Source organism: Aptenodytes patagonicus, chromosome 3 (assembly GCF_965638725.1).
Source record: "Aptenodytes patagonicus chromosome 3, bAptPat1.pri.cur, whole genome shotgun sequence".
Lineage (NCBI taxonomy): Eukaryota > Metazoa > Chordata > Aves > Sphenisciformes > Spheniscidae > Aptenodytes > Aptenodytes patagonicus.
The window spans coordinates 39,101,430-39,126,455 of NC_134951.1; the positions used below are offsets into that span (position 1 = coordinate 39,101,430).

A 25,026-nucleotide genomic window follows, 5' to 3' on the forward strand; every position below is an offset into this window, starting at 1 on the left:
TTAGCTTCAGAGCAGAACTAGTACATGAATTTACAATACCTGTTTTTTTCCCCACATTCAAACTGGTAAATATGACAACACAACATCTTAATAAAAATAATACTAAATGTAAGGTATACGACACAAACAAGGACAAATATAAACAGAACTACTACTTAGCTCTCATCATCACAATAATCTATCACTCTGGGAGTCAGGTATTACAATGGCAATGCCATAATAAAATTGACTTACCTATACTAGGTGGACTGCCATAATTTACAGGAGACTCTGGAGGCCTCCCACAATGTAATGCAGCAAGAGCAGATCCCTTCCATACAACATGTTTGCAACCTGTTTTAGAAGAATTACACAAAAAATGTAGGCAAGCTTTTTTTCATGCAAAAACACAGAAAAAGCAGGAAATATCAAGAACTCTCAAAATTCTCATAAAATTTTCATACTTTTGTTCGTACGAAGCAAAGACTGTCTGCCAGCTCCTAATAACGTCTGCACTCCAGGGACACTTTGGGGAATTTCTTGCTCTAGAAGTGGTCCAAGTCGATGGCATATTTGAAGCAAGTGATCAGGTGCCAAGTGTCTGTAATATTTCACCTATTATATGAAAGAGCAAACAAAACATTTGATAAAGAACATAATATTTTTGAAAAAATTACTGCTTTACTCTTTTTTCTTCCAGATTGTTACACAAATTCCTATGAAAATTATAGTATATTAAGGATAAAAACAAATAATGACCTTTAAGTACAATAATTCATTCCAGCTGGTCCTAATTAATTCTTGTATTCAGCACATGCCACTTTGTACAGAGAACTGGTGGTATTTACTACTTTCTGACTTTAAAACACAGTTGGACATAGACTAATAAGCTCCTTTATAATCAAAGTGAAAAATGTAAAGTATATATTCAATATTATATTTAAATAGTGGTCTGGTCAATTTAAGTTACTGTAAGATAATGATGAGACAAAGACTGTAAGGACAGCAACATTTACAGAATTCTTGGAAGATTCACATATACCAAATAAACAGCATAGCTTTGTAGAAGACAATGCAAAAACATTCTGCCTCAACTCACCTAAGTTACAAGACCTTGTCAAAGCTCCACAATTGGATTTTTTTTCCACATCTAAAGCTTTTAAACAAAAATGTCAGCTTAAGTAATTCAATTTTTAAATTGGTATATGTGGTACTCTATTAGGCTACAAACATGGCCAGTTTTTGTAACTGCTCATAGTTTTCAACTGCACAGTACCAAAACAAGCTCCGATTATCAGCAACAGATCTTCTCACCACTTGATTGTAACAATGTTGAATCAGTATTAATGACTGCCCAGATAAAACCAGTTCATTCTTTTGAACTACTATAATTCTAGATCAGAAGATTATCTTACATAACAAGGAAAAAAAGCTTTGAAATGTGTATGTGACAACAGTAAAATCCCATTAACATAAAGCTTTTGGTTAAGAAATAGCATTTTTAAAATGCATAAGCTATTGTCAGCTTAGAGTATAACAAAGAAAATTTAAAATAATAAAATTAAGAGGGAGGATAGAAACTCAGTTTTCTTCAGTTCTTATACAGGATTTAGCATGTAGTAGTTTTATCCTTCATACAGCCTGAAATATGTCTTCACAGTTTTACTTTGCAGAAGAGGAAAAAAGAAGAAAAAAAAAAAAAAAGTACTGCAGTAAAAGCTTGTGATGTTTTGTTATTCTGCAACTAGAAGAGGCCGCAACTGACATTTTAGGCAGAACGATGCTTCTGTATTACACCCAATTAACAGGAACATACCTCATTCTTCATCAAATGTGCTCCTATCTTGCTGACACACTGTAATTGCTTCATGTATTCTAGCAGTTTGTTAACATAAAGAGTGCTGATGTCTGAAACCGAGGCTCTGGAAAAGCCTTGTTTACACCAGTAATTCCCAACAACAACAACACAACCTTCTAGTGAAGGAGGAAGTTTTCTCTTTTGCTTCTGTCGTGGTTTAACCCTGGCCGGCAGCTCAGCCCCACACAGCCACTCGATCACTCCCCCCCGCTTGGATGGGGGAGAGAATCCGATGGGTAAAAGAGCGAAAACTCGTGGGTTGAAATAACGACAGTTTAATAGGTAAAGCAAAAGCTGCACAGCAAGCAAAGCAAAATAAGGAATTCATTCACTACTTCCCATCGGCGGGCAAATGTTTAGCTGTTTCCAGGAAAGCGGGGCTTTCCTTCTGTGAATTATATTACATTTGTAGAAGGTCTTGCAAGCTGTCTGAATTTGACTGCCTAAAAGTTAAATGACTTGCAAAATTCACACAAGTCAAAAAAAGGCTTTTCTTTAAAAAAATATTAGAAATTATATTTTTTTATAAAGTTACAATTGATTGCACAGATCAATTCATTTAAAATGACTAAATTTAATGTCATCGGACAGACACCCTGTTAGAAGAGTGGCAAAAAATAATCTACTGAATACAGAACTTGCTATTCTTATTCATTTTTCTTATCAGTAACATTAACAAAATAAAACTTACTTTTTTCTACCTAAAGGAGGAATCACAGTCAAAATACATGCTTGAGAGCCCTAAAATATCAGAATAGCCGTAAGCAGTGACAAAGCTATGTACAGTTTCTGCCATCAACAGCCCTCATCCAGTTCCTTAGCTTTTGTTCTCCTTCGCTCCTATCAAAAGGAGCGCAAAAACTTAACAAATACTGCCCTTTGTATAATTCTATCTGAAGCCAGACTTCACGTCTGCAGAATCTGAACTTGTCTCTCAAAGATTAATAATTAGTCATCTTTTGGTTTAACCACAAATATTAGAACTACATATGCAATACAGCTGTCATTTTATCCTGCTCAAGACCCTTCAGTTTCACACATGCTCACAACTGCACAAAACCTAAAGTAAATGAAGCAAATCGGCTTTGACATATTCCAAAACTACAGCTACCTGACATCTTGAGTCATACTTTTCATGATTTGTCATAAGCCATGTGTTCACTTTTTAATTTGAGCGGAAACTAGGTAGGCTTAATTCCTCGTGCAGTTTTTAAAGCAAATGTTTTGAAAAGGGGGAATCTATTTGTACTATTCTTGAGCATACCTATTAAAGATCTTACCTTAACATATACCTAACACCCACACTATAGTCTCTCCTCATTTAAGTCCATTTGTGTGACAACAGCTATTTATGCCAAGTTACGCAGTAGTTTTGTGATGCTTCTGCACAGGATCTGTCTGAATAATCACTGTTCGCTACTAAACAGCATTTGCAACCAGCTCATTAACAAACTGATTCAGCAATACTGAGCTGCACGCTTAAAAAAAAAAGTGACACTGGCCATCTAAATACTTGTCAGTTCCAGAAAGTTTATAGAAGTATTTCATGAACCATACATAGTCAACATTTGGCTATATTTCCTATATAAGACTAAAGCACACACAAGAAACTCCTAAAAATAAAAAAGTAAGCTTTATTTCACTGTAAAATCTGCTAGGGAAAAACCCTCTTATTTTATTACAGTTTTTATTTGGACTTATTTCTTTCCCTTTTTCTCCTATAAAGAAGGAAATGGTGGAACTTAAATAATCCATTAAAAACAGGCTATTAAGCACATTTTCTCCAGGTGAAGTACTTTTTTCTCCATCGGAAAAAAAAATATTAACAATATTAATAGAATATTTCAGTTGGAAGGGACCTACAATGATTGTTTAGTCCAACTGCCTGACCACTTCAGGGCTCACCAAAAGTTAAAGCATGTTATTAAGGGCATCATCCAAATGCCTCTTAAACGCTGACAGGCTTGGGGCATCGACCACCTCTCTAGGAAGTCTGTTCCAGTGCCAATTTGTATGTGTTACTATTAGCATTACAGTAGAAGTCACAAATGAAAAAAGTGCGTAACAGAAATTCACCTTAGTCCAGATTCCTCCCTTTTGAAAAAGGGAAAAAAAAATGCAGAAAAGAGAACCACAATGTGGTACCAACAACTCAAGAAAGGACAAGGTAAAGAAGTTTATTTAATACATTAAACGACAGAGTGGCTCAAAAGCTGTAATTATTTGGATTGTTCTAAGGTGTAGCCTACCAGGAGACAATTCTTGCACTGACAAACTGTAAGAAGAAGCTAGAACCAACACAAAATACACCTACCACCCTGTGTCCTCCTCTTAAAACAAACAAAAAACCCCCAACCCTGTCAAGAGTACTTTCAAGTCAGATTTAAGTGCCAAAAAAGAAATATTTTTTTTTTTTTTTAAAAAGGACACTTTACAAGCTTTGTCAGTAACAGAAAACCTCATGACAACTCAATAGAATAATGGAAATTTGTCTTGATACCAATCTCTGATTCCAAGAGGAGAAAGTAAAAGCAAAAGGAAAAAAATAACAGATGTACAAGTATTTAAAATTCATACAGCTCTAAATGAAAAGTGAAAACTGGACTCTACAAAGAGGAATTTTAAAATTTTATGCCAAAACTGTGATGTCAAACAGTATATAAAGAGCACAGACTTTTTTCTCTGCCAGTCCCACCTAGCTGAAATTCTAGCTGGTTTCTTTCGTCCTCCTATTAGGCTTTCTGCAACATCTAATTCTGCTCTTTTCTTCTAACAGAAATGCACAGAAGATATGCTTTTATAACTATAATAATGAACCCTCTTTTTGTTTGAATAGACTTTTCACATAAGACAGGTTAATAACATTTCTTAAACATTACTATAATAAAAATCAGAAGTCTGTTAGCAAGTACAAAATTTTCAGATCTTAAGCACAAATAATATTTTTTAGAAAATAAGAAGCAGCATTACCCTCAACTTCACCCTTCACCTACTACCCCCAACTTTACTTATTCCAAACAAACAGCATGGGAATACATAAACTGCAGCTACACAGCTATTTGGTCTAACATTCAAATCTTTATTACCTTTGAAATAGACCTAAGTGCTTATATTTTCATTCTGCATGACTGCAGAATAATTCAGCATCAGAATCACAATGAATGCATCAACAGAATCATGATTTGACCTAGACTCAAGTTAAATTTGTAATACATAATGCAGTTATTCGCTGCCAGTGTTTTAGCCATCAAGTAAAATATGACCCTATTCTGGATTCTGCTCTAAGCACTATGCATACAGAAACGTTCTCCGAAGTATTGTTGTTGGGTCCCCCCCCCCCCCCCCGCTAACAGTTAACATGCTTAACTACAAGTTTGACTGTAAATATCTTTCAAAAAAACCGCATTTCCACACAAGGGCATTCAACAACGAAATCTAAGTCAGTCAGCTACCTATATTTCAAGATGTGAGAGCTCAATCTTACTAACAGCAGCAGCTATCCCAGCTTTAACTATTCTGCTACATAACATATTACCCAAAACAAGCTCCAAATTGAATTACAGTAATTGTTGTACTATATCAAGACCATCAATCTGAGTACCCTATACCACCAGCCACTGCCTTATCGCTTTAAAATTAGGAATTGCAGTAAAGTGCAATTAGTTTTCTCTGAAACGTCTTTTTTGGGGGGGGGGGGGGCAACAGACAACAGGGAGGGGAGAATTGGAGAATGAACTTTTTCCCTGAAGAATGTTTATTTCTCATGTACTTTCTAATTATACTTGAGCTAAAAGTATACGGATACTTACCCACTATTTCCTATAGGAATGCCTACGATTCTAATGCGAGATTACTTTTTCGCTAATGAAAACAGACCTATGTGAAAGCAGCCCTCCCAAGAACATACTAGTTTTTCAACTATTTAATGCTTTTAATAGGTGTGAGGCCAGAGCAGATAAACTCAAACTTTAGTATAAACAGACTGCTGCAAGCTTGCTACTTACCACATGAGAAGGTATGAACAGTAGTAACATTTTCAGCCTTATGGACCAAGACATTCAACTGTATCTATTGCTGTTAAATTACCTGTACCTATTTGCCCATCTTAAACTCATTCATAATGTTTTGTGTTGTTTTTGTTTTTTAAACAAAAGGTACGCCTTAGCAACTTGATATTCCTCTTTAGCCCACCTCTCAAGTGTTTCTTAGTGTCAGTTTCAAAGAACTAGCACAAAACAGTTGACTTAGCCAATCCTCTTGTTTATCTGTGGAACAAACGAATGTGTGGCACTTTGCACAATGAATGAGAGTTCCTCCTCATCAAAATATAATCGTTTGAACAGAGAGGCTCTAACATCACCTAAATTCCCAGCTATGGGAATAATCTGTAGAACAGAAGTGCTTGTCTTTTAGAACTAAAAGGAAATCATTTAAGTTTATGTATGTCCAACAGAAGCAGTGATGAGACCAAAAACATTGCTAAGGCTCACAATCATTTCACAGGTTTTCTTACCTCCAGTGCCAAGTCTTTCAGACCACCTTCCAAAACACTGTATAGACTTTCCTCAAAATACTGTTAATAACGAAAACTAGATGATTATGCAGCGCTCTGATTCAACACAAGTTTTATTTTTGCTCCCTATTTCTTTGAATACCTTTACAGCACAAGATTTCCTGAAGAAACAAACCATCTATTATCTGGTTACTTATTAAGAAACAGAATTATTAAACAGTAACCACAATGCTGCCTAAGACTTTACTGTGTTAGGTATTATACGAACAATGAAATACAGTGTCAACGTACTTAGTGTCCCAGTCCCACAGATACTTTTTGTAACTTCACACACCTTTGCATAACCAAAAAAAAAAAAGAACAGTGGGATGGCCTGAAAATAGAGTTCTGTCATTTTCACTTTAAATCACATTTAATAATTGCAGACAGGGGAAGAGGAAGGGACAAATGTTAGCAAAATAGTAATAAATACCTGAAAACAACAAGGCACACTGCCTACTAAACCCATCGCACCATCCTCCTATTTGATATTAATTCCCTGCCTTCTCCCTCCTCAACCACCACCACCACGAATAAAATTCTAGTTCAACAGAGAAAATGAGTTACACAAATACTTTAGATAGGAAAAAGAAAGTTAACACAATGGTTCTGTTCATATACACTATGATGCTTGTACCCTAGAAGACCTTTAAAAAAAAAAAAATGCACAAAAAACCCCCACAAACCCCACCCCCCAAAAACAAACAACCAACAAAACCCCAACCACCTTCTACAGTAGCTCTACCTTGCTGCAGTGAATCTTAACAGTTGGCTTCATCCAGCTGAAGTCCACTTTGCTCCCAAAAGGAGCAACCCCAACACATTCCCCAAGCCCTCCACGCGCACTCCTATCATCTCCCTCACGGTGGTGGTAGGACTGATGTTGCTGAACATAAAAGGAGAGCTGAACCATCTGAAAATGATTTTTGTACCGTTCATTTTTCAGACAGTTCAGCTCCCTTACCCGACTGACAGCACATTAGGATGAGCACTCGTGCCTACACAAAGGTTGCAGCAGAAATGCATATCTTTCATCCACAGCATACAATTAGCGCAGCTACACCCACAGTGAAGCTACAACATGAAAAAACAATTACCCTGGAGTCAAATGATGTACCATAGCTTGTTCATGTGTCAAGGCCCTAACAAACGTGTTTTAAAGCCTAACTACACCACACTTAAACAACACATTTAACCACAGTCTATAAACAATTCACAAGGCTGCCTTGCTCTGCTAAAGTAAGCCGTTAACTCTTAAAACTCCTCAATTTCTGTCCCGCATCATGAGAAATCCTCAGTCTTTCAAAGAGAAGAGAAAAATAGCTGGCTTACAATTAATAAGTTTTCACAACTAATGCAAGAGAATACAAAATATCCTGAGATCTGTTACTGAAGAGTCCCCACCACCCTTAGCACACCTAGGTTGAAAGTTTATTACCAGGGACTCAATTCTCAGTCTTTGGTTATAGCACAAATATAAATCTTAATACTGACAACATAAAAATGAGATTGTCACTGTGAAATAAGAGACTACACTCTCAAAGCAAGATTCAAGTGGTTTATACCACAAACGGCGACCGCAGAAGAATATAATACAGAAATATTTGAATTCAAGAAAAATAATTTAAGAATATAAAACATAGTATAATGGCATTTCTGAACTCATGTATTTTCCTGTAGCATTACAAGCCTGCACAGCATGGTGTTAGCTTATAAGAAAATGAAACATTTACTTTCACTGGCCAAACAGAAAAATGAAAGTAATTTACAAGATGAAAATTGCATCGGATTTAACGTTATTTGCACAAATTAAGTTACAGAAATAAAATATCTAAGGCTGTGAATTTCAGTCTAATAACAGAAAGTTAACTCTAGTAAGAATTCCTAAATAAGTGTTTTCAAACTGAGGACAAAACCAGGAACAACATCATCTCTTGAAAACACATCCACTTAAATAGATGTATAATAAAAGGCACTATTTTGCAAACAACAAACCAGAAGCCTGGGATTAAATTCCATCCCCTGTTACACAGAGCCTTTATTCCCTCCTAGAGTAAAATTCAAGACATCTAACACTACATTTACTGGTATTTTTATTTCTTAGCTTTTCTCCCTTCAGCCCCTTCTATGACGTTTAGTGAAAGCTCAAGGCATTCAAGTCTGAGAAGCGGTACCAAAACATGACAAAACATGCCTTCTTCAGAAAGAAGAGTCAGCATCTTAAAGGTAGAAATTTTTTTAAAATAAAAAAAATAATAATGAAGAAACAGAAGGCTAGCTCATCATCAACCTCAACTTAAAAGCTGAAGATTCTCTGGTTTAAGATAAACAAGTTTTTGTTTAATGAAACAAGACATTGTGAAAAACACTTCTTTTGTATGAAATTTAACTGTCACTCTGCAAATACACTCCTGTGCCAGCTTTCACAAGCCTAAAATGTCAAGTAATACAAAGTTCACACATCTTTGACAATTGAAGCAAGAGCAGACAGAGAGGATGGAGAGAAGCATCAAGAACAAAGTAACCAATTTCTCTTTCACCCCTCTCCCAACATCTAGGTAGGGACAAGGTGGAAAAGGGCATATAAACGTTTATCAGGAAGAAAACTTTGTTAGGAACAGAAGACTAGGAAAAGAGGAAGGACCTAGTCAGCATCACATCTCCAAACATATGGATCCAGGATCAAGTCCAAATTTTGAGGAAGTACATCTTATGTCATTACATACCTATTCTGACTAAATCACTATTTACCTGCATTCCAACAAACAAAAGCTGTTTCTTGGAAAGAAGGGTCTGAATGAACTTATTTCTCATCAAGTCTTCTTACTTCAACCTTTAAAATGTCTTTTTCCTCACTTTCTCTTTCTTCACATCCTTTTATATTCTGACTATATAGAAGAAACCCAAATCCATTCTACACTAAGACTGCTCCTCCAATACTTTATAATTTATAGGATAAAAGAGAAAGATTCATGCAAAGTTTTACCAAGCAACTTCTGACCACTGTTTGAAATGGGTAATACAGCCTTACGGTCTTACAAATAAATAAATAAAAATAAATAAATAAATAAGAATAGCATACTACATCATGCAAAAGTATCAGCACTTTGAAATTCCCAGTTGAATCTCTTTATGATCTTTGATTTCAGGAAAACTGAAAAGTATTGCTATGTATATGTTTTCAACAAGTCAATTGCCATCAATTCTGCCACACCACATGCATTAAAATGCCCGGGCCAATCTACCTCTCGCTCCAGAGAAAACCAATGCAGCAAGTAAACCTGTTCCAACTACAATAAATACCTATGATTCATACTGTAACATCTGTAATATAACTTAAAATAATGTATATGCCAAAAGTCTTTATCGGACACATTACAGATGTGAACTCTTCCGTCTCCTTTTGTGTGAGCTCAAAAGTTCCCCACATGTCTAAGTCTCAGAAGTACTGGCGTTCAGAACTACTATAACCAACCAGAAAGCCTGAAGGGAAATCTCACTTTGATGAACATTACAAGCAGGGCTCAGTCTTCCTCTGAAATCCTAGTCAGAAATTCAGAGACTAAATTATACAACAGTGCACCTGTAATGAAAACAATACTAGCAACAAGTTGCTAACCGACACAATTCAGACATCTTAATTGCCGTTTTCCCAACCACTGTAGTTCACAACATCTTAGAAAAAAAATATCCAGGCCCCTCTCTGCTAGCAAGAACTACAGCACTGCAAGTAATACTTTTTTTTTTTAATCACTGATCTACACCCGAGATGAAAAGCACATACTGGGAGATTAAAAAAAGGATAAAATAAAAAAAACCGCCTAAGTCAAATTTGTGATATGAACCTGGCCAGTCCAGTTACTCCTACACAGCAGATACGTTGTATATAAAAAACGCAAAGTCATATAACGCACCTTACCAGCACACGCGGGCACACACCGAACCGGGAAGGACACCTCAATCAAACCCACCCCCGACGGAGATCCCAACCCAGGTTAACAGAACAGCGAGGAAAAAACCGCCTCGGCACAGCGACGTGGGACCCGAGCTCCCGGTCAAAGCTCCCCCGCTGCCCTACGGCCGGCCACCGTGGGGCCAGCGTGGCCGGTCCGGCGGAGGGAGCCGCCGGAGGCCGGTGCGCGGGCGGAGCCATTGTGTGCGCGGGCGGCGCGGCGGAGAGCGCCCCCGCCTGCTGGCGGCCCGGCCGGCTCCGGCCGCCGCCTGCTGCTTGCTGCTGCTGCCGCCGCCGCCGCCTGCCTGCCTGCCGCCCGCGCTGGCCCCGCCCCGCGCTGCTCCCGCCTGCCCGCACCGCGTCCATGACGTACCTCTATTTCCAGCCCGGCGAGGCCGGGGCTCTCGCGTTAGGGCGCTTGTTGTTATTTACCCCGCGCCGCCGGCCCCGCTCAGGCTGCACCGGCGGGCCCCCCGCAGCGCCCCGCGTCTGCCCTCAGGGCCGAGAGGGAGGGGGTCGAGGAGGAGGGGGTCGAGGTTGTTTTTTTTAAAAAAAAACAAAAACAAAAACAAAAACCAACCACCTCAAAAGTTTTTTTTTTTTTTTTTGAAGTTGTATTTTTTTTTTGCGGGAAATTCAATTTTTTTATTGGGCTGCTCAGGGAGAGTGAGGGGAAAAAAAACTTTGCCCGCCGCAGCGCGGTCGGCCCCGGCCGCTCCTCTTACCAGGTTCTCGTAGCTCCGGGGATGCTCCTTGCCCGTCCAGTCCGTTCGCTTGGGCAGCAGCTAGGGGAGGGAAGAGAGGACACCCCGTGAGCGGCTCCCCTCCCCGAGGAGCCCCCCAGCAGCGCCCGGGATGGGGCGGGGGAAGCGGGAGAGAGCGAGGGAAGGGGGAGGGAGGCCGCAGGCGGGGCGAGCGCCGGGTGCGCGGCGCCGCTTACCTCTTTCTCCGCCACTTCTCGGATCAGGACCTGCAGCAACAACAAAAGGGGGGGGGGGGGGGGTAAGAAAAGGGGGGCCGTTTTAAAAAAAAAAAGAAAAAAGGGAGAAAGAGGACGAGGCTGCGAGCGCGCCGCCCGATCCGCCGCCCTGCCCGGCCGCCCCCTCCCCGCCAGGCCCGGCGGCGCCATCCATCCATCCCCTACCTGAGCCGCTTGCTGGCAGGGTCCGTCCTCCAAAAAGCGAGCGATGAGGAAGTAGAGCTCTGAGGGAAGAGGAGAGACGGTGAGGGCTGGAGCTCGCCCCTTCCCCGCGGGCTTTTCTTTCTTCCCCCTCCCCGCCGCCCCTCTCTGGCTCCCGCTCGACTCCCGCCGCCCCGCACGGCGGCTCCCCCGGCACTCACCCGCTCGCAGCTCCGCCGTGTGCCTGCTGCCGCCGTCCCCGGACATGGCGAGGCGAAAACCGGGGAGGGGAGGGGGGGAAGGGGAGGGGGTCGGGCCGCGCTCCCGCGGCAGCGTCGGGGCCCAGCGAAACGCGTCCGCCCGCCCGGTAGCTGTCACTGTTCGTTCACCAGGAAGAGTCTCGGCTCCACCATTCAACCCACGGGCAGGAGGAGGAAACAACAACTCACAGCAACCCGCCGCCAACGCCGCCGCTGCCGCCGCCGTCGCCAGCCAGCGCGAGCGAGCGCGATCCCTCCGCCCAGAGAAAGAGTCCCCTCCTCCTCCTCCGCGCCCCCCGCCTCAGCCCTCCCGGCCCCTCGCGCCGCGCCGCCGCCCCTCCCCCCCGCGCCCCTCAGTTCCCCGGCGCCCGGCGGCGGGGGCGGCCAGGCGGGGAAGCGGGGAGCTGGGTTCTCCTGCCCCTTCTCCCGCCCCGCCGCCGGCGCGGCGGCCCCGGGCGCTGCCCGGCTGAGGGGAAAAGGGGCGAGGGCGAGCGCTACGTGTTTATTAGCGGGCGGGCGGACTCAGGCAGAAGATGTCGGAGCGGCGGGGTGGGCGGGAAGGCGGCGGGCTGGCGGCTGAAAGGCGCTTTCTCTGCGAGGTGCGGGCGGTCGGAGCGCGGAGGGATACGACGCACGGGGAGGAGGGGCCGCGACGGGGCAGCGGCTATTCGAGGCGGCGGCGGCGGGGAGGCTGGAAGTTACCGAGTTTCAGTATCGCAGAAATGGGAAGCGAGCGAAGCCAAAATGCCCCCGGGGAGTGCGGCCCCGCTGGGGAGGCGGGCTGAGGAAGCCCGGCCCTCTCCCCCCCCCCCCCCCCCCCAGCCTCCGCTCGCCGCGGCTCCCCCATCCCCCGTAGCCAGGCCCCTCCCGGGCGCGGGGCTTCGGCGGCCCCGGGCTCCCTCAGAGCCTGTCAGGGGCCTCAGGGCGCTGCGGATTTGGCATCTGCGCGTAAGTGCCAGTGTCACGCGTTGTTGTTTCTTATTCTTGCAACATTGTGCCCGGGGCCGGGTTCGTGCCTTCGGTTTGGGCGGGGGGGAAACCCCAACAAACCCCAAACGACCAGAAACGCACTTTTTTTCGTTGTTTGGCACGGCTGCCTAGGCTGCTCTGCTTGGGTCTGGGTGCCTGCTTGTGGCCGTCGCCAGGGGGGCGGAGGGTGAAAGGCTCGCAGGGTGCTCGGTTTGAGAACTTTACTTAAAAAAAAAAAAAAACCACCAAAAAAACCCAAACAGCTAATAACGATTTTATTCATTGTTCTTGCCGCCTACCAAATCAGACACGCGGGACTGACGAATCTTTTGGCTTCTAGGAGCGATGGCAAGAGGAGCGTTGTCAACGCGAGGACAAGCGAGGGATGGTGATGCCTGCAACCTATGGCTGAACTGGAGGTAATTCACTAGCGGATCAATAACCTACCGAAGGTTCCTGAAAGGCTGCAACATTGTACGGAGCATGATTAGCGAGTAAATCATTTATTTATTTAATGCTTTGCTAGCTTGATGATACCGAATAAACGTTCTGATTTGTGCTGTAACTGTTTATTTGCTGCTTACAGTCAAAAAGGAAAAGAAAATAAAAACAAAAACAAAGCAAACGTCCACTGATAATTACCTTTAAAAAAAATCCGTATCCGATGAGGAAGGGGTTTAAAGGAGCATAGTTATTTGTCTTCCTGGTTTGCAACGCATCTGTGCTTTTTCAGGTTGAGTTGGGGCCTGGCAAGAACGAACGTGTTTGTGGACAGTAAGAATGAATTTAGCAGGGATCGATGTAAATGGGGGAAGCTGTCATTTTTTAATACTTATTTTGCTCCAATTAGTAACTAATGTAACTTGTGAAGCAAAGCCAAAAGTGTGTTTGAAATGATATAGAAACTAGACAAAGAATATTTTGTGTGTAAAGACCCTGAAGCTCTCAACTATATAACTTTTAACAAAATTCAATTTAAACCATATTTCTGTGCAACTGAGGGGAGGCTGAGTTGAGCGTTTTTATACGTATGTTTCCGAGGCTCGGGAGCTCGGTGTATGAGCCCACGGCTTGAGCTTTGTGCTTGGCACAGTGAGAAAGCTTGCTGCAGCCACTGTTCTGCTTTATTGTATAAACGTAACCGTGAAAGGTTAGAGAAGGGAGGCTAAAAATGTCACATATTTCCATAAAGCCATGTTATAAAAGTGATAAAAATTGGATTTATATAGCAGATGCCTAGTTGCTATGCATTTTGACATACAATTATTAAACGTCCTAAAAATCATTAAAATCGTAATCTAGCATGTGGTCTGTAATCATGAGGGTAAATGTATTTTGTAGTATAGATTTTTTTTTTTTTAAGAAGTAAAATCGTGCATACTAGATTTGATCACTTTATCTGTAGCTACACTCACTTTATATATTTAAAAATGTACGGGTGTCTCCCTTTCCCCAGTTTTTATAACAATAACCACTCTGTGTTTCAGCTTTAAATCCATACTTCAAATAATTGAAATGGCAATGAAATCATATTTACCATCTAATAAAGATTTAAAAAATAAAGTGACTTGAGTATTTTCTTAGCAATGTAAAATATGTATGCTAGTATCTCTCTTCGGTGGTTCTCACAACAAAGGGCTACGTGAATAATGTGATTAACATTTTAATTTCCCTTGATGTGTACATAAAAGAAAGTATACTTATGTATGACATCATTAAAGCTATAATATAGATTTAAACCAAGGAATAGAGAAATTTTAACAGTTAGAGAGTCTGAAAGTAGAGGAAAGCTATCCTGAAATATTGAACTTCCCCGTTCTTTTGGCAACTTGTAACTTTTCCTGATGCAGTTTAAAATACAGCCCACAGAATCAAAATGTTCTTGGTGTTTTGATAGTAAAATAAGGATCGTGTCTTTTATTTAATTTTTGTAGAGCACCAAGCAAAATGGAATCCCAGTCCCTGACTTGAGCCTGAGCACCGCGGTACTACAAATAACATTTAATAAATAGTTTTTACAAACATACGTTCCATTTCTTTTTACAGATGCAATCTGATGGGGTTTTTTGTTTATTTGTGGCTTAACATGGAAGTCACACGGGCCACAAGAGAAGATGCGGAATTATTATTGTTTAGTGAAGCATGTTAGAATGAATTTTAAGAATTCCTGCGACAGTAATAAATACTCCATTAATTTTGCAGAGATATTTTAAAAGTGTTTTTTTCCTTGTTAAATTTTAGTTAAATTGAGGATGTTTTTGTTATGTACACAAGTGGAGAAAAATGTCCTCATCTCTGAATTTTTACTATTTTGATTGTTTTGCTTTCAAATAATTCTTTTTCTTTCATGTGATCTTGTCACCTTACATTATCCTTAAGTAAAAATACATCAGTTCTGCTTTGTCAGTGAGATTTAGTATTTTTTAGGACGTATTTCTACTCTGAAAGGTCTGCATAAAAAAAAAAATAGCAGTAGTAATGGAATTATTTTCCTTTTTCAACTATAACGATTGTTACAGTTAAAAAGAAAATCTCAGATTATTTCAATCTAGGAAATGGATTTTTTTAACATCTGACAGCTTTAAATATTCTTTTTGGAAATGTGTCCTGTCATTTTATTTTGTGACTTTCAAATGTGAATATTCACACATGTTCACTAAAATAGTTTTACAAAAAAGCAAGTTTATTAGATTTTGCTGTTAATAAAGTTGATACGTAAAACTTAGTCAGTTATGGACTGATCCCAAGGGTTTGGGTTTTTTTGTTTGTTTGTTTTGGTTTTTATTGCCCCTACCTTGGCCTTATTTCCCCTCCCTCCCCCGCCAAAAAAAATGTGCTATAAGCACTGTAAGTATCCAAATACAGATATGTTAGAGTTCTCTTGAATTACTGGTTACTTTAGACAGATAAAAATGTAGTATCTTCGGTTTCTTCTTGATTTTTCTGTATCTTGATAGTTTTGGGGGTTTTTTACTAATACTTTCCCCCCCAATTGTTTCTATCAGTTATCAGTATGGTTTAATAGCTTGCAACCAGAAAATGCTTTACTTGAAACTTCATGGTGGCAGTTCTCAATATGAAAATCCTTTCTGTTTCTTGTGAAATTTGCTCTTTTCTTTATAGACAAAGGAAAGTATTTAGGGTTTGTAAATTGGCAAGCTGAACAATGTAGCTAAATGTTTGAGGCATGATATTGGAGGGGGGGAGGTTGGTTGAGAGCAACATAAGGCATTGACTAAGCTTTCCTCAGGTTTTGTTGAGTTGGTAGTTGGTTGGTTTTTTGTGGTTTTTTTGTCATCTCAAATGAGAATTATCACCACTAGTTGCTTGCCTTTTTGTGACTGTTGATTCTTACTCTTGAAACCAACCATTAATCTTACAAGGGCAAGAAGTGAGTGATGGTACTTAGGAGGCCAGCCAACTTTTTTTTATTATTATCGTGTATAATAAATATCTGCAGAAAGAACCAAGTGTGCCAAAATACAGTACTACTATGAGTAAATTCCTTCTGCAGTTTTAAGCAATAACGTACAATTTAACTAAGTAGCTTCACATCAAAATTCTTTTAAATACTCACTGGTTCATGCTTCATGCCAAGAATATATCCTTTCTGCACCCTGCACGGGTAACCTACCTGAACTTTCAGCTATGGAGTTCCCTACAGAATGTTTAGCCCCTGTGTATTCTGCCCGTATCAGATACTAAATAGTGAACTGCAAGCTTCTATTCTTTATCTCCTTTTTCAGTGCACCCATTACCATAGAATGCGGACGTCTTCCCATGCCAACCAAAACACACCGTTTCACCTTTCACTCGCTTCTCCCTGTTGGTGAAAAGTAGTGTAGAATCAGATATCTGCACTACCCAAACCACCATCGGCACTGACAAATTATTGTTTTATAAAAGCACACAAATAGATTAACCTCTGACAAGCGTGTTTCTAGGTGTTCTCATGTGCAGCTAGAAGAGTAAAGCAAAATCAAGTCACTTATGAAAACATCATTCATTTTTGTGTAAAAATAAATAATAAACTGTGAATCTATTATCAAGCTTCTGAAACTAGATCTATATGCCGTTTCTATTCTGAGCAGTAAATGAGTCTGGCTGAATTTCATGCAATGACCCTAAAAACCTCTTTAGTCTGTTGTTAGCCAAATAAATATGAATTGCACCAGCCATGACATTCTTTCGGTTTCACTATTACATCTCTGAATACAAAAAACTTTCCTTATAAAGAGAAACTAAGAATTACAGCTATGTAATTCCTACTGAATAAAGGAATTCTACTGTTTTATGGCGGGGTTTTGTTTGGGGTCTTTTGTTTTGTTTTAAAGCAATTTAATTTGTGCTCCTGTATTTCATAAAAGACCTTCGATTAAAGTTACTGGATCAGTTTGACAGTACAACTTTCTATGCTGAATACATTCCCTAATTATCGAGAGGATTTTGAGAAAATGATTAAAATGCTGTACTTAATTGTTTGCTATTGGGCTGTTCTTCACAGAGAATCTTGGATATTTGCCATGTTCAGTTTCACGCCCATTTGATGTCTCCAAAGTTTTCTGAGAATTCTAAGGATTATGTGGGGGGTTTTTTAAGTGGAGCTTTCAAAAAATTAATATACAGGGTGTATTTTAGAGGAGAGCTACTCCATAATGAATATAGGAGCAGAAAAAAAGGATGTTTACTATGTTGCTTTGTATATTGCCAATTATTTTCTTACATTATTACTTCTAGAAAACTTTTGAAAACATTGGCTGTTACTACACTTTCTAGTAAGGTATTCCAATATGCTAAGGCAATTACTGTTGAGCAGAAGATTCTCAAAATAAGATGTATCATTGATTTGTTTCACTGGTTTTATATTAGAGTTCTAAGTCTAAGAAGACTTATTTTAAGTCTTAAGTGACAAATTTTATTTATATTGATAAATTATAAAGTTTATTAAGACACAATTTAATAGTGTCGTTCAGTGACTATTTATCTTTCCGTTTCTCTAAATGAAAATCTAGATTTCTGTTTAACCAAGTTTGAGGGCCATTTGTGATCAGGGGTTTGGATTTGATTTTTTCAATTACAGTAGTAGCCTGTTAGAAATGCAACTTTTTAAAATACAGATGAGGGGTTACTTGTCTGACTCTTCAGAATGGGGCTGGTTATCAGTAGCTTTGGTATAGACTTGGAATTTCCCTGAAGTTAATACAGTGGACTATTAAAGATTTACATCTATGTAATAACTTGAGAGATTCTGTCACATTGTTATCAGAGATATAGTCTGATATACTTGTTCATATGTAATTACAGGAAAGGCCGAAGGAAAAATATTTCAGTGTTTACAGATACTCATTGTGCAATTTAGATAAAACCAGAGGAGGCCGTAAGGAATATCAGAGAGATCTACCCAGAGAAGAGATGAGCAGAACAATGTAGGTAAAATTTCATGATGTTACATTCAAAATAATCTATTGGAAGAAATAATGTGAGTCAGTCATGCTCCTTATGGGCTCCTAAACCAACGTAAGAAAAAAAGCTCTATTCGACAGCCAGTAGTAAATCTTTTAAAAAGACCATTCTATTTATTACATACTCAACATTGAGAACATGGTAATTTTTTTCTAGAACTCTAATATGAAACCAGTGAAACAAAACGACAACATCTTCTGTTGGAATACTGCATTTGAGTCTTTCACCTTATCTCCAAAGAATTAGAGTTCAGAGAGGTACGAGGAAAATAGTTAGGATCAAGAAAGAGTATTAAAGACCAGGGAAACGGAATAAATGTTACCTCCTCCAAATATTTTAAGTATGGCATACAAAATTTCTGTTTCAGAGAAGATAAAGCAGGATCTTCTGTAAACTCTAGGACATAGTTCAAGAACTGAAATAGTTGAAAGATTTCAAATTAAAAATTATGTTTTTCCCCGTCACAAAATACAGCCGTCCTGGCTTTACTTTTGCCTCAGAAATGGCTAAAGCAAGGATTTTAGCAGTCTTCAGAAGAACTGACACTTCTGTAGTGTCCTAGTTTCGGCTGGGATAGAGTTAATTTTCTTCCTAGTAGCTGGTATAGTGCTGTGCTTTGGATTTAGCATGACAATTAAACCACGACATACAGGTAAGAACATCCAGTAACAGTACGGTACATAATTAGAAGGATCATTAGTCTGATCCAACACAGCCTTGCTGCATTGCTAGCTTTAACACAATCCTTAGTTCTTCCTGAGTGTTTCCTTCTAGTGTTGTTTGACTTCATTTAGAACTGTGAAGTATTTTTATTTCTATGTAGTTGAAATATCTGCTTTCCCCAAAATAGTAATGATGTAGTGCGAGTAGTACTAATATTTGCACTTACAGTAAAGATTTTAGTGCTGTTAGCATTGAACCATTTGGCTGACAGTGCCTACTTTGTGTAGCATATGTGATTTGTCAATCATCCATGAAATACACATCACTGAGATTCTGATCTCCACTTATTGTTCAGTCTTTTGCGAAAATACTAGGCTGCTGATCCAGATTTCTCAATATTTTGTATTCCTCTATAGCATCTATTTGGTGCCTTGACAAGATTATTTTTAATTTTTCCAGTTTGCCCCGATAAACTGTAGAAGAGTTTTGGTGGGCCAGGTAGGCATGGTGTACTAATTGACATATAAATTGTGTAAGGTAACTGCTGATTTAAAATCATTGAATCAATCTATCTCTTGATTTTACAGGTTTTAGAGTACCAGAGACAGGAAGTGTGATTAGACCACAAATGACCCTTGCATATATGTGATGCTGGTTAAGTTTTTTGTTTGCTTCCTTGTTTTTAACCTAATACTAATGTAAGATGGAGATTGGCACACATGCCTCCCTTTTCCCAGGTGAGGGCCTACCACAAGGTTAAAAGGTTGTGCTCACTCTAGCTCAACTAATCTGTAGTTTTCCCATGCGAAGTGGAGCAGCTTCTTTAACAGAGGCTAAGAACAACCCTCTTTCAAGGGTATCTACCCAGGTGGCTAGCTCATCCTCTTCGGAGCTACAAAATACTGTTTCCTCTTCCCTGTGGAAGAATTTGAACTGAAGTTGGATCCCCCTGCGCACCAGAGGGGATGGAAACTACAAAGTTGCTGGATGAAAGGCACAACTGCCACTTTAGTTGGGACCTAGTTTGGTAAGCACTCTGGAAATGCTCCAAGAATGGGGTGCACAAGTGAGACAAGCAGAAGATTTGCACATCCTGAGCTAGTCAGAACAGGCAGCTTTGGGCACACTCAGAAGTCTTGTAGACACCCAGAAGCCTTTGCTGTTGGAAAATTAAGTATTTACGTTTTGAATGGGGGTATCTAAAGATTATTTTATTGCTAGACTGTTACACACATTCTCACCCAGCTTTGGGTCAGCTCATCACTGATGGGTGTTGTTGCAGCAAGCTCTGGAGCATTAGCACACTGCTAGTTTCTGCACGTGTGCGTTTTATTAAAGCTCAGACTTCCAAGATCAAATAAAAAAGGAATTGAACTTGATCTTTCAGTGTCAAGTTTGACTACTACTAATTGCCTCTCGGCAGGCCCTTATAAGCAAAGCACTGAATAACACTAAAACTCAATCAACTAATGTAAAGAAACACAATGTCTTACAAAGACTAGACTGAGCATTTAAAGAAATACGCAGATATTTATTTTTAACGTAGTTCTAATTTTGGAGTTGGTTATTCTGGTTATAATAAAGCTATGTTTATTTAGTCCACATACCAGGTTTTTTGTATGTAGGTTTGAAAGTGCTTTAAAAGAGAAATGACTGAGTAGGATTCATTGACCTTTCCACCTAAATACAACTAACGTTGGAATCACTGAGTTAAAATAGAAGTCATGCCAAACCTGCCTGTCAGCATTTGAGGAGTTGGGGACCCTCCAAAATCCTCATCTAAAAATTCCGAGGTTCTTTTTGTTTGCATGCAAGGCATTTTTGTTCTTAAACAGTTGGGCCACGTTTTATCTGTTAAACATTTATTAGAAATGAAAGCTGAGGTTTTCACAGTTTACTTTATTGCTCAGATCTAGAAGAAATTAAAATATCAAATTCCCACAATTTGAGAAATAAAAATAGAAAACAATTTCTCCCATGTAGTCTAATACAATTCATAAAAATCATTAGGGTTTGAGAAGAACAAGGGGGGGTGTTCTGTTGAGCTGCAAGAGGAATTACCCACATGAAATCTAGGTAACATTGAAAATAATATACTGATTTTTTTAAAGAAAGGATCACATGGATCCTGTTGATCACAATTTCATCAGAGCTTAATCTTTACATCTCAAATTAAAGCTTAAATTTCAAGACATAGTTAAGTTTCAGGGAATTCCGGAAAATTTGTTTTGTACAAACAGAAAAGAGAGTTGCCAACTCTTAAATTACCAAAACTATTTCCTGCAGAGCCTGCTAGTTGTCAGGTTTTTCTAGTTTTGGTTTTGCTGTTTTTAAGGGAAGAACCCGGAGCATAGAGAGAAAGCGAGAAAGTAGCAGATGAACCAGCAGAACTCAGGGGTAAGTCATCTGTGCTATAGCAATCTCCTGAACAAGATGATAAGCCATTTAAAAATTGGAAAAAATAAAATGGACAGTCCCTTAGAAAAGAGTTACATCAGCTTTCCATCCTTCAAGTAAATGCCCTAGTTAAGGAAGAATTAATTTATGCCAGAGTTCAGAGTCAGAAACTTGAAGTCACAGAGGTTCCCACTGAAGTTCTAGTATCGATGTTTCTGGTTACTGAGAGTTAAACATTACAGTAGGTTCTCAAACCCCAGCAGGACACTCCTTTTCCTCAGACCCTGCATAGCAGTTGCTGACAATTTTAACAACACAGGCAGCTGATTTCTAATGCCCAGACCTGAGCCCCAGTGCTGTTTAAGTTATTACTTAAAACTTATTTTCAAAGTAGTAAATGTTCTTAAAAAAAAAAAAATCAGGAAGAGCTATTCACCTACCTAATCCCATTTAACAACAAAACACTACACGCTTCTTAAATTCTAACAACATAGCAGCAGCTCTGCTGGTTTTTCCAAAGTCCTTTTCTTTTTAAGTCCTTTACAAGTCCTAACAAAACCAGTCCAGATCAAAAATCCTAAATCCCCTTCCTTTGGGTCTTTTAATCTAAACTAAATAATTAACATCCAAATAAAATGAGAAAACCCCTCAACTGAAATTGACTTTTTGATTTACGGTCCACCACTCTGGGTGCATCCAAGATTTCATCAGGTAAAGCGTAACTCTGAAATGTGTTGTTCACATATACTCCCAACCCTGATTTTCAATTTGAAATTTTTCAGCAGCCAGCATCCTTGGATTTTTCTCCTCCCTCCAGGAATGTGGTGTGTTGCCTCTCAGTTCATTCACCGTGGGATGTTCCTAATAGCGTAGGACTCTCTGCGGGGGGGCAGATCATGGCATATTTACAGACATTTTGAATTCCAGTACACAGAAAGTAAGGAGTACTTGCTGCTGTATTCCTCAATTTTGAATTTTACCCGTACTAGTAAACTGGGGAGTACTAGTGCCCACACTATTTCTGAGGCCAACTGCCTCACGCCAATGGCCATGTCCATATTATTAAACTCTTTTAACCACCAAAACAGGATGGCTGCATCTGCACTGTCAGCTGGGGCTGAGCTAAGCCCTGAACCATGCCAAGGGCTGCTTGGGAGAACGCTGCTTGGCCCGCACCAAGTGCGGGGTCTCTGCTGATGACAATTTAACAGTGTAAGCAGCGGGCTTCAAGTCTCTAGCTCTGTGCCCTGGCACCTTCTAATTTACTAGCATAGGCGCAGCCTTTGCGACAAACAAAACCACAGACTGCCATTGTGCTTGACTTCTAAAAAAATCAGGTATCTTTTTAGTGAGGTATAGTATATAAGATATGGAATACGTCCAACATAGATGTCCTTTGTTAGGAAATTCTAGAGGCTGAGCTAAACCCTAGCTAGTTTGTAACAAAACCCTAATACATCTCAGTCCATTTTGCTCAGCCTCCAAATTATTTGATTCTTCATTCTGTCCAGCAAATGAGAAAACCCTGAAATGCTTAAAGTGATCATAAAGGCTTCTCAGGGCCACACTTGGAAGATCACTGAAGGAAGAGCTGATGTGGACAACAAAGCTGGAAAATAGAAAGTATAAAGCTGCCGAGAAGTTGAGAGAAAACAATGTAACATTAAATGGAGGTAAACATAAGTAAACAGCTGCCAGGGAGATTCACAGTACGCCTCAAACACCTACCAGTGTTCTGAACTGGTAACTACCCGTAGTCAGAGGTAGTCAAGAGCAGTTGCAGTTGTTTGCAATGAATCTATTTAAAAGTGCTTGAGGGATGTTGCAAAGGAGATGCTACAGTGATCAAAGACTTCATCAGACCTTACTAGGAACAGGAAGGGTAGTGCATGAAAAGCACCGAAAATAATCCTTAAATGGGATTTGGGCATAAAGCTTTGCTATCTTGTTCTTATCTGGTGAAAATAGGACTATTGGGAGGAAGAGGGAACACCCAGTTGTGGGGGGGGGGGGACGACACACCAAAACAACGGAGCCCTTCATTCATGGTCCAACAATAACATAAAAGGTACCAATCCGCTAAACATGACAGATGCATTGTTGTAAAGAGAATTATGATACCAAACACATTGTCTAATTGCTTCATGAAATAAAGGGGACAGTCAGTATCTTCCATGCTTGTTGGGGTAAAACAAGGTTATTGTTATTAGTGATAAATTGAATCAGTCATTGAGTTTTGTAAGAATGCAGTATTTGTGCTGCAGGCTGCTTTCTACAAATTACTTCATGTGTTTTAGGATCTATAGACCTAGAGCACCACCCCACCATGAAAGGGTGAACCTAATGCTAATACTGAAGCATTCATCAGATGAGGAGCGTTACCGTCGTTTTCATTTAAAAGATCCAGCATTTCAAAAATAAGTGAAGACACCCCTGTGGTCATGCAAGCATGAATCAGACAGTGGCTTGACAGAGCCAGAGAAAAGTGTCCTAACATCGGTTACTTAAAACTTCTGTGGCAGTGATCCCCTTGGAGTTTCATCACTGAGGGTGACATCTGCTTGGAAATAGAATTTCATTTTTTACTGGCCTTTGGGATACCTTTACAACGATACTCAACTGCTGCTGTAATTAGCACTTGCAACTCAACGTTTAAAATCAGTTTCATACACTTCCCACAGTCCTAATGGCATCTCTACGACCAGAGAGCTAACCGTCTCTTGCAATTAATTCCTATTAACATTATCCACATCCACGAATAATTATTGCCAGCTTTCTGACTCGCAGTGATCGTTTAACAGAACCAGCCACCAAAAAAGTCAAAACCAAATCTACCCTTATGCAACCTCTTGGAAGCACGCCCTTTCTCTGCTACTCGGTGTCAGACGAATCTGCAGCAGTCACATCGTTCCCTTAGATGAACTACCACAACACACACATTGTGAATTCACAGCCTACACCTTGCCTCTGGCTGCTAGGTGAAGCAACCCTCATCTGGTGCATGGCCACTCTATGAAGAAGCCTCAAAGTAGGGGTAGAGGTGCTAAATTCACAAGGCCCTCCCCTGGCTCTCTGCCTTCATCTGCAATCTTCCATCTCACCTCAAAGGCTGGTATCCATTGCCACTGATGCAGATAGCAGACTTCTCAGTAGCATCTTGATGCCAGACAGACTGCTTATCCTGAGTGATTACCTCCATGCCAAAAAAAGGGCATCGAAATTTTTATCTTCTACCCTCATTTTAAGATGAGCTGAAACGTCGACATAAGCTTTCATTCACATCATAGAGGATGCTGTCCGCCCGGCTTTGGAAGGGAGCCTGAGCTCGCTCAACCCTCTCACCATGAATGTGCTTGGCTGGAGACTCACAAAAATTATTTTCAAATTGAGTATAATAGATTTATAAATCTGTATAATATGATGTGGTAACCTTCAATAAACAGGTTCTGGATGCTGTCTCTCAGAATTACCTTATAGTTTAAACTTTCACATACCTTGTTCCCTTGGCAGGTGAAGCAGGCAAAGCTTCCTGAAAGACTCCAGGAGTTCATCAACACAACCAGTAGTTATCCTACAGGTGGAAATTTGGCACTGATAGACAAACGATACTTAAGTGCAAAAACGCCCTCAGGGAAGTAGAAAAAAAATTAAAGTTACAAGATTTACCAGAACTGTATTGCAGAGGGAACAAAAAAAAAAAGTATACTCAGTAACTGGATTGTTGATAGAAGACCCGAGGGGAAAAAAAAATAAATCTAGTGACACTCAAGGCTTGCTTACACATGCAAAGAATTTTGCTGTGTTTCTCTCTTG

The 25,026-nt window shown here is 40.1% G+C and overlaps 1 protein-coding gene across 3 annotated transcripts in view; it reads right to left on the minus strand.

The window, feature by feature from the left end:
* Positions 1 to 11,732, minus strand: part of PHIP (PHIP subunit of CUL4-Ring ligase complex) — a 121,452-nt gene extending 109,720 nt beyond the window's left edge. For all 3 annotated transcript variants that reach the window (XM_076333122.1, XM_076333121.1, XM_076333120.1), the window contains exons 1-6: positions 11,683 to 11,732; positions 11,486 to 11,544; positions 11,282 to 11,311; positions 11,067 to 11,126; positions 444 to 594; positions 235 to 333 (exon numbers count right to left, since the gene is read on the minus strand). In XM_076333122.1, coding sequence (XP_076189237.1) covers positions 235 to 333; positions 444 to 594; positions 11,067 to 11,126; positions 11,282 to 11,311; positions 11,486 to 11,544; positions 11,683 to 11,728 — 445 coding nt within the window. In that variant the 5' untranslated portion in view covers positions 11,729 to 11,732. The remainder of the gene's footprint in view (positions 1 to 234; positions 334 to 443; positions 595 to 11,066; positions 11,127 to 11,281; positions 11,312 to 11,485; positions 11,545 to 11,682) is intronic.
* Positions 11,733 to 25,026: the final 13,294 nt, after the last annotated feature.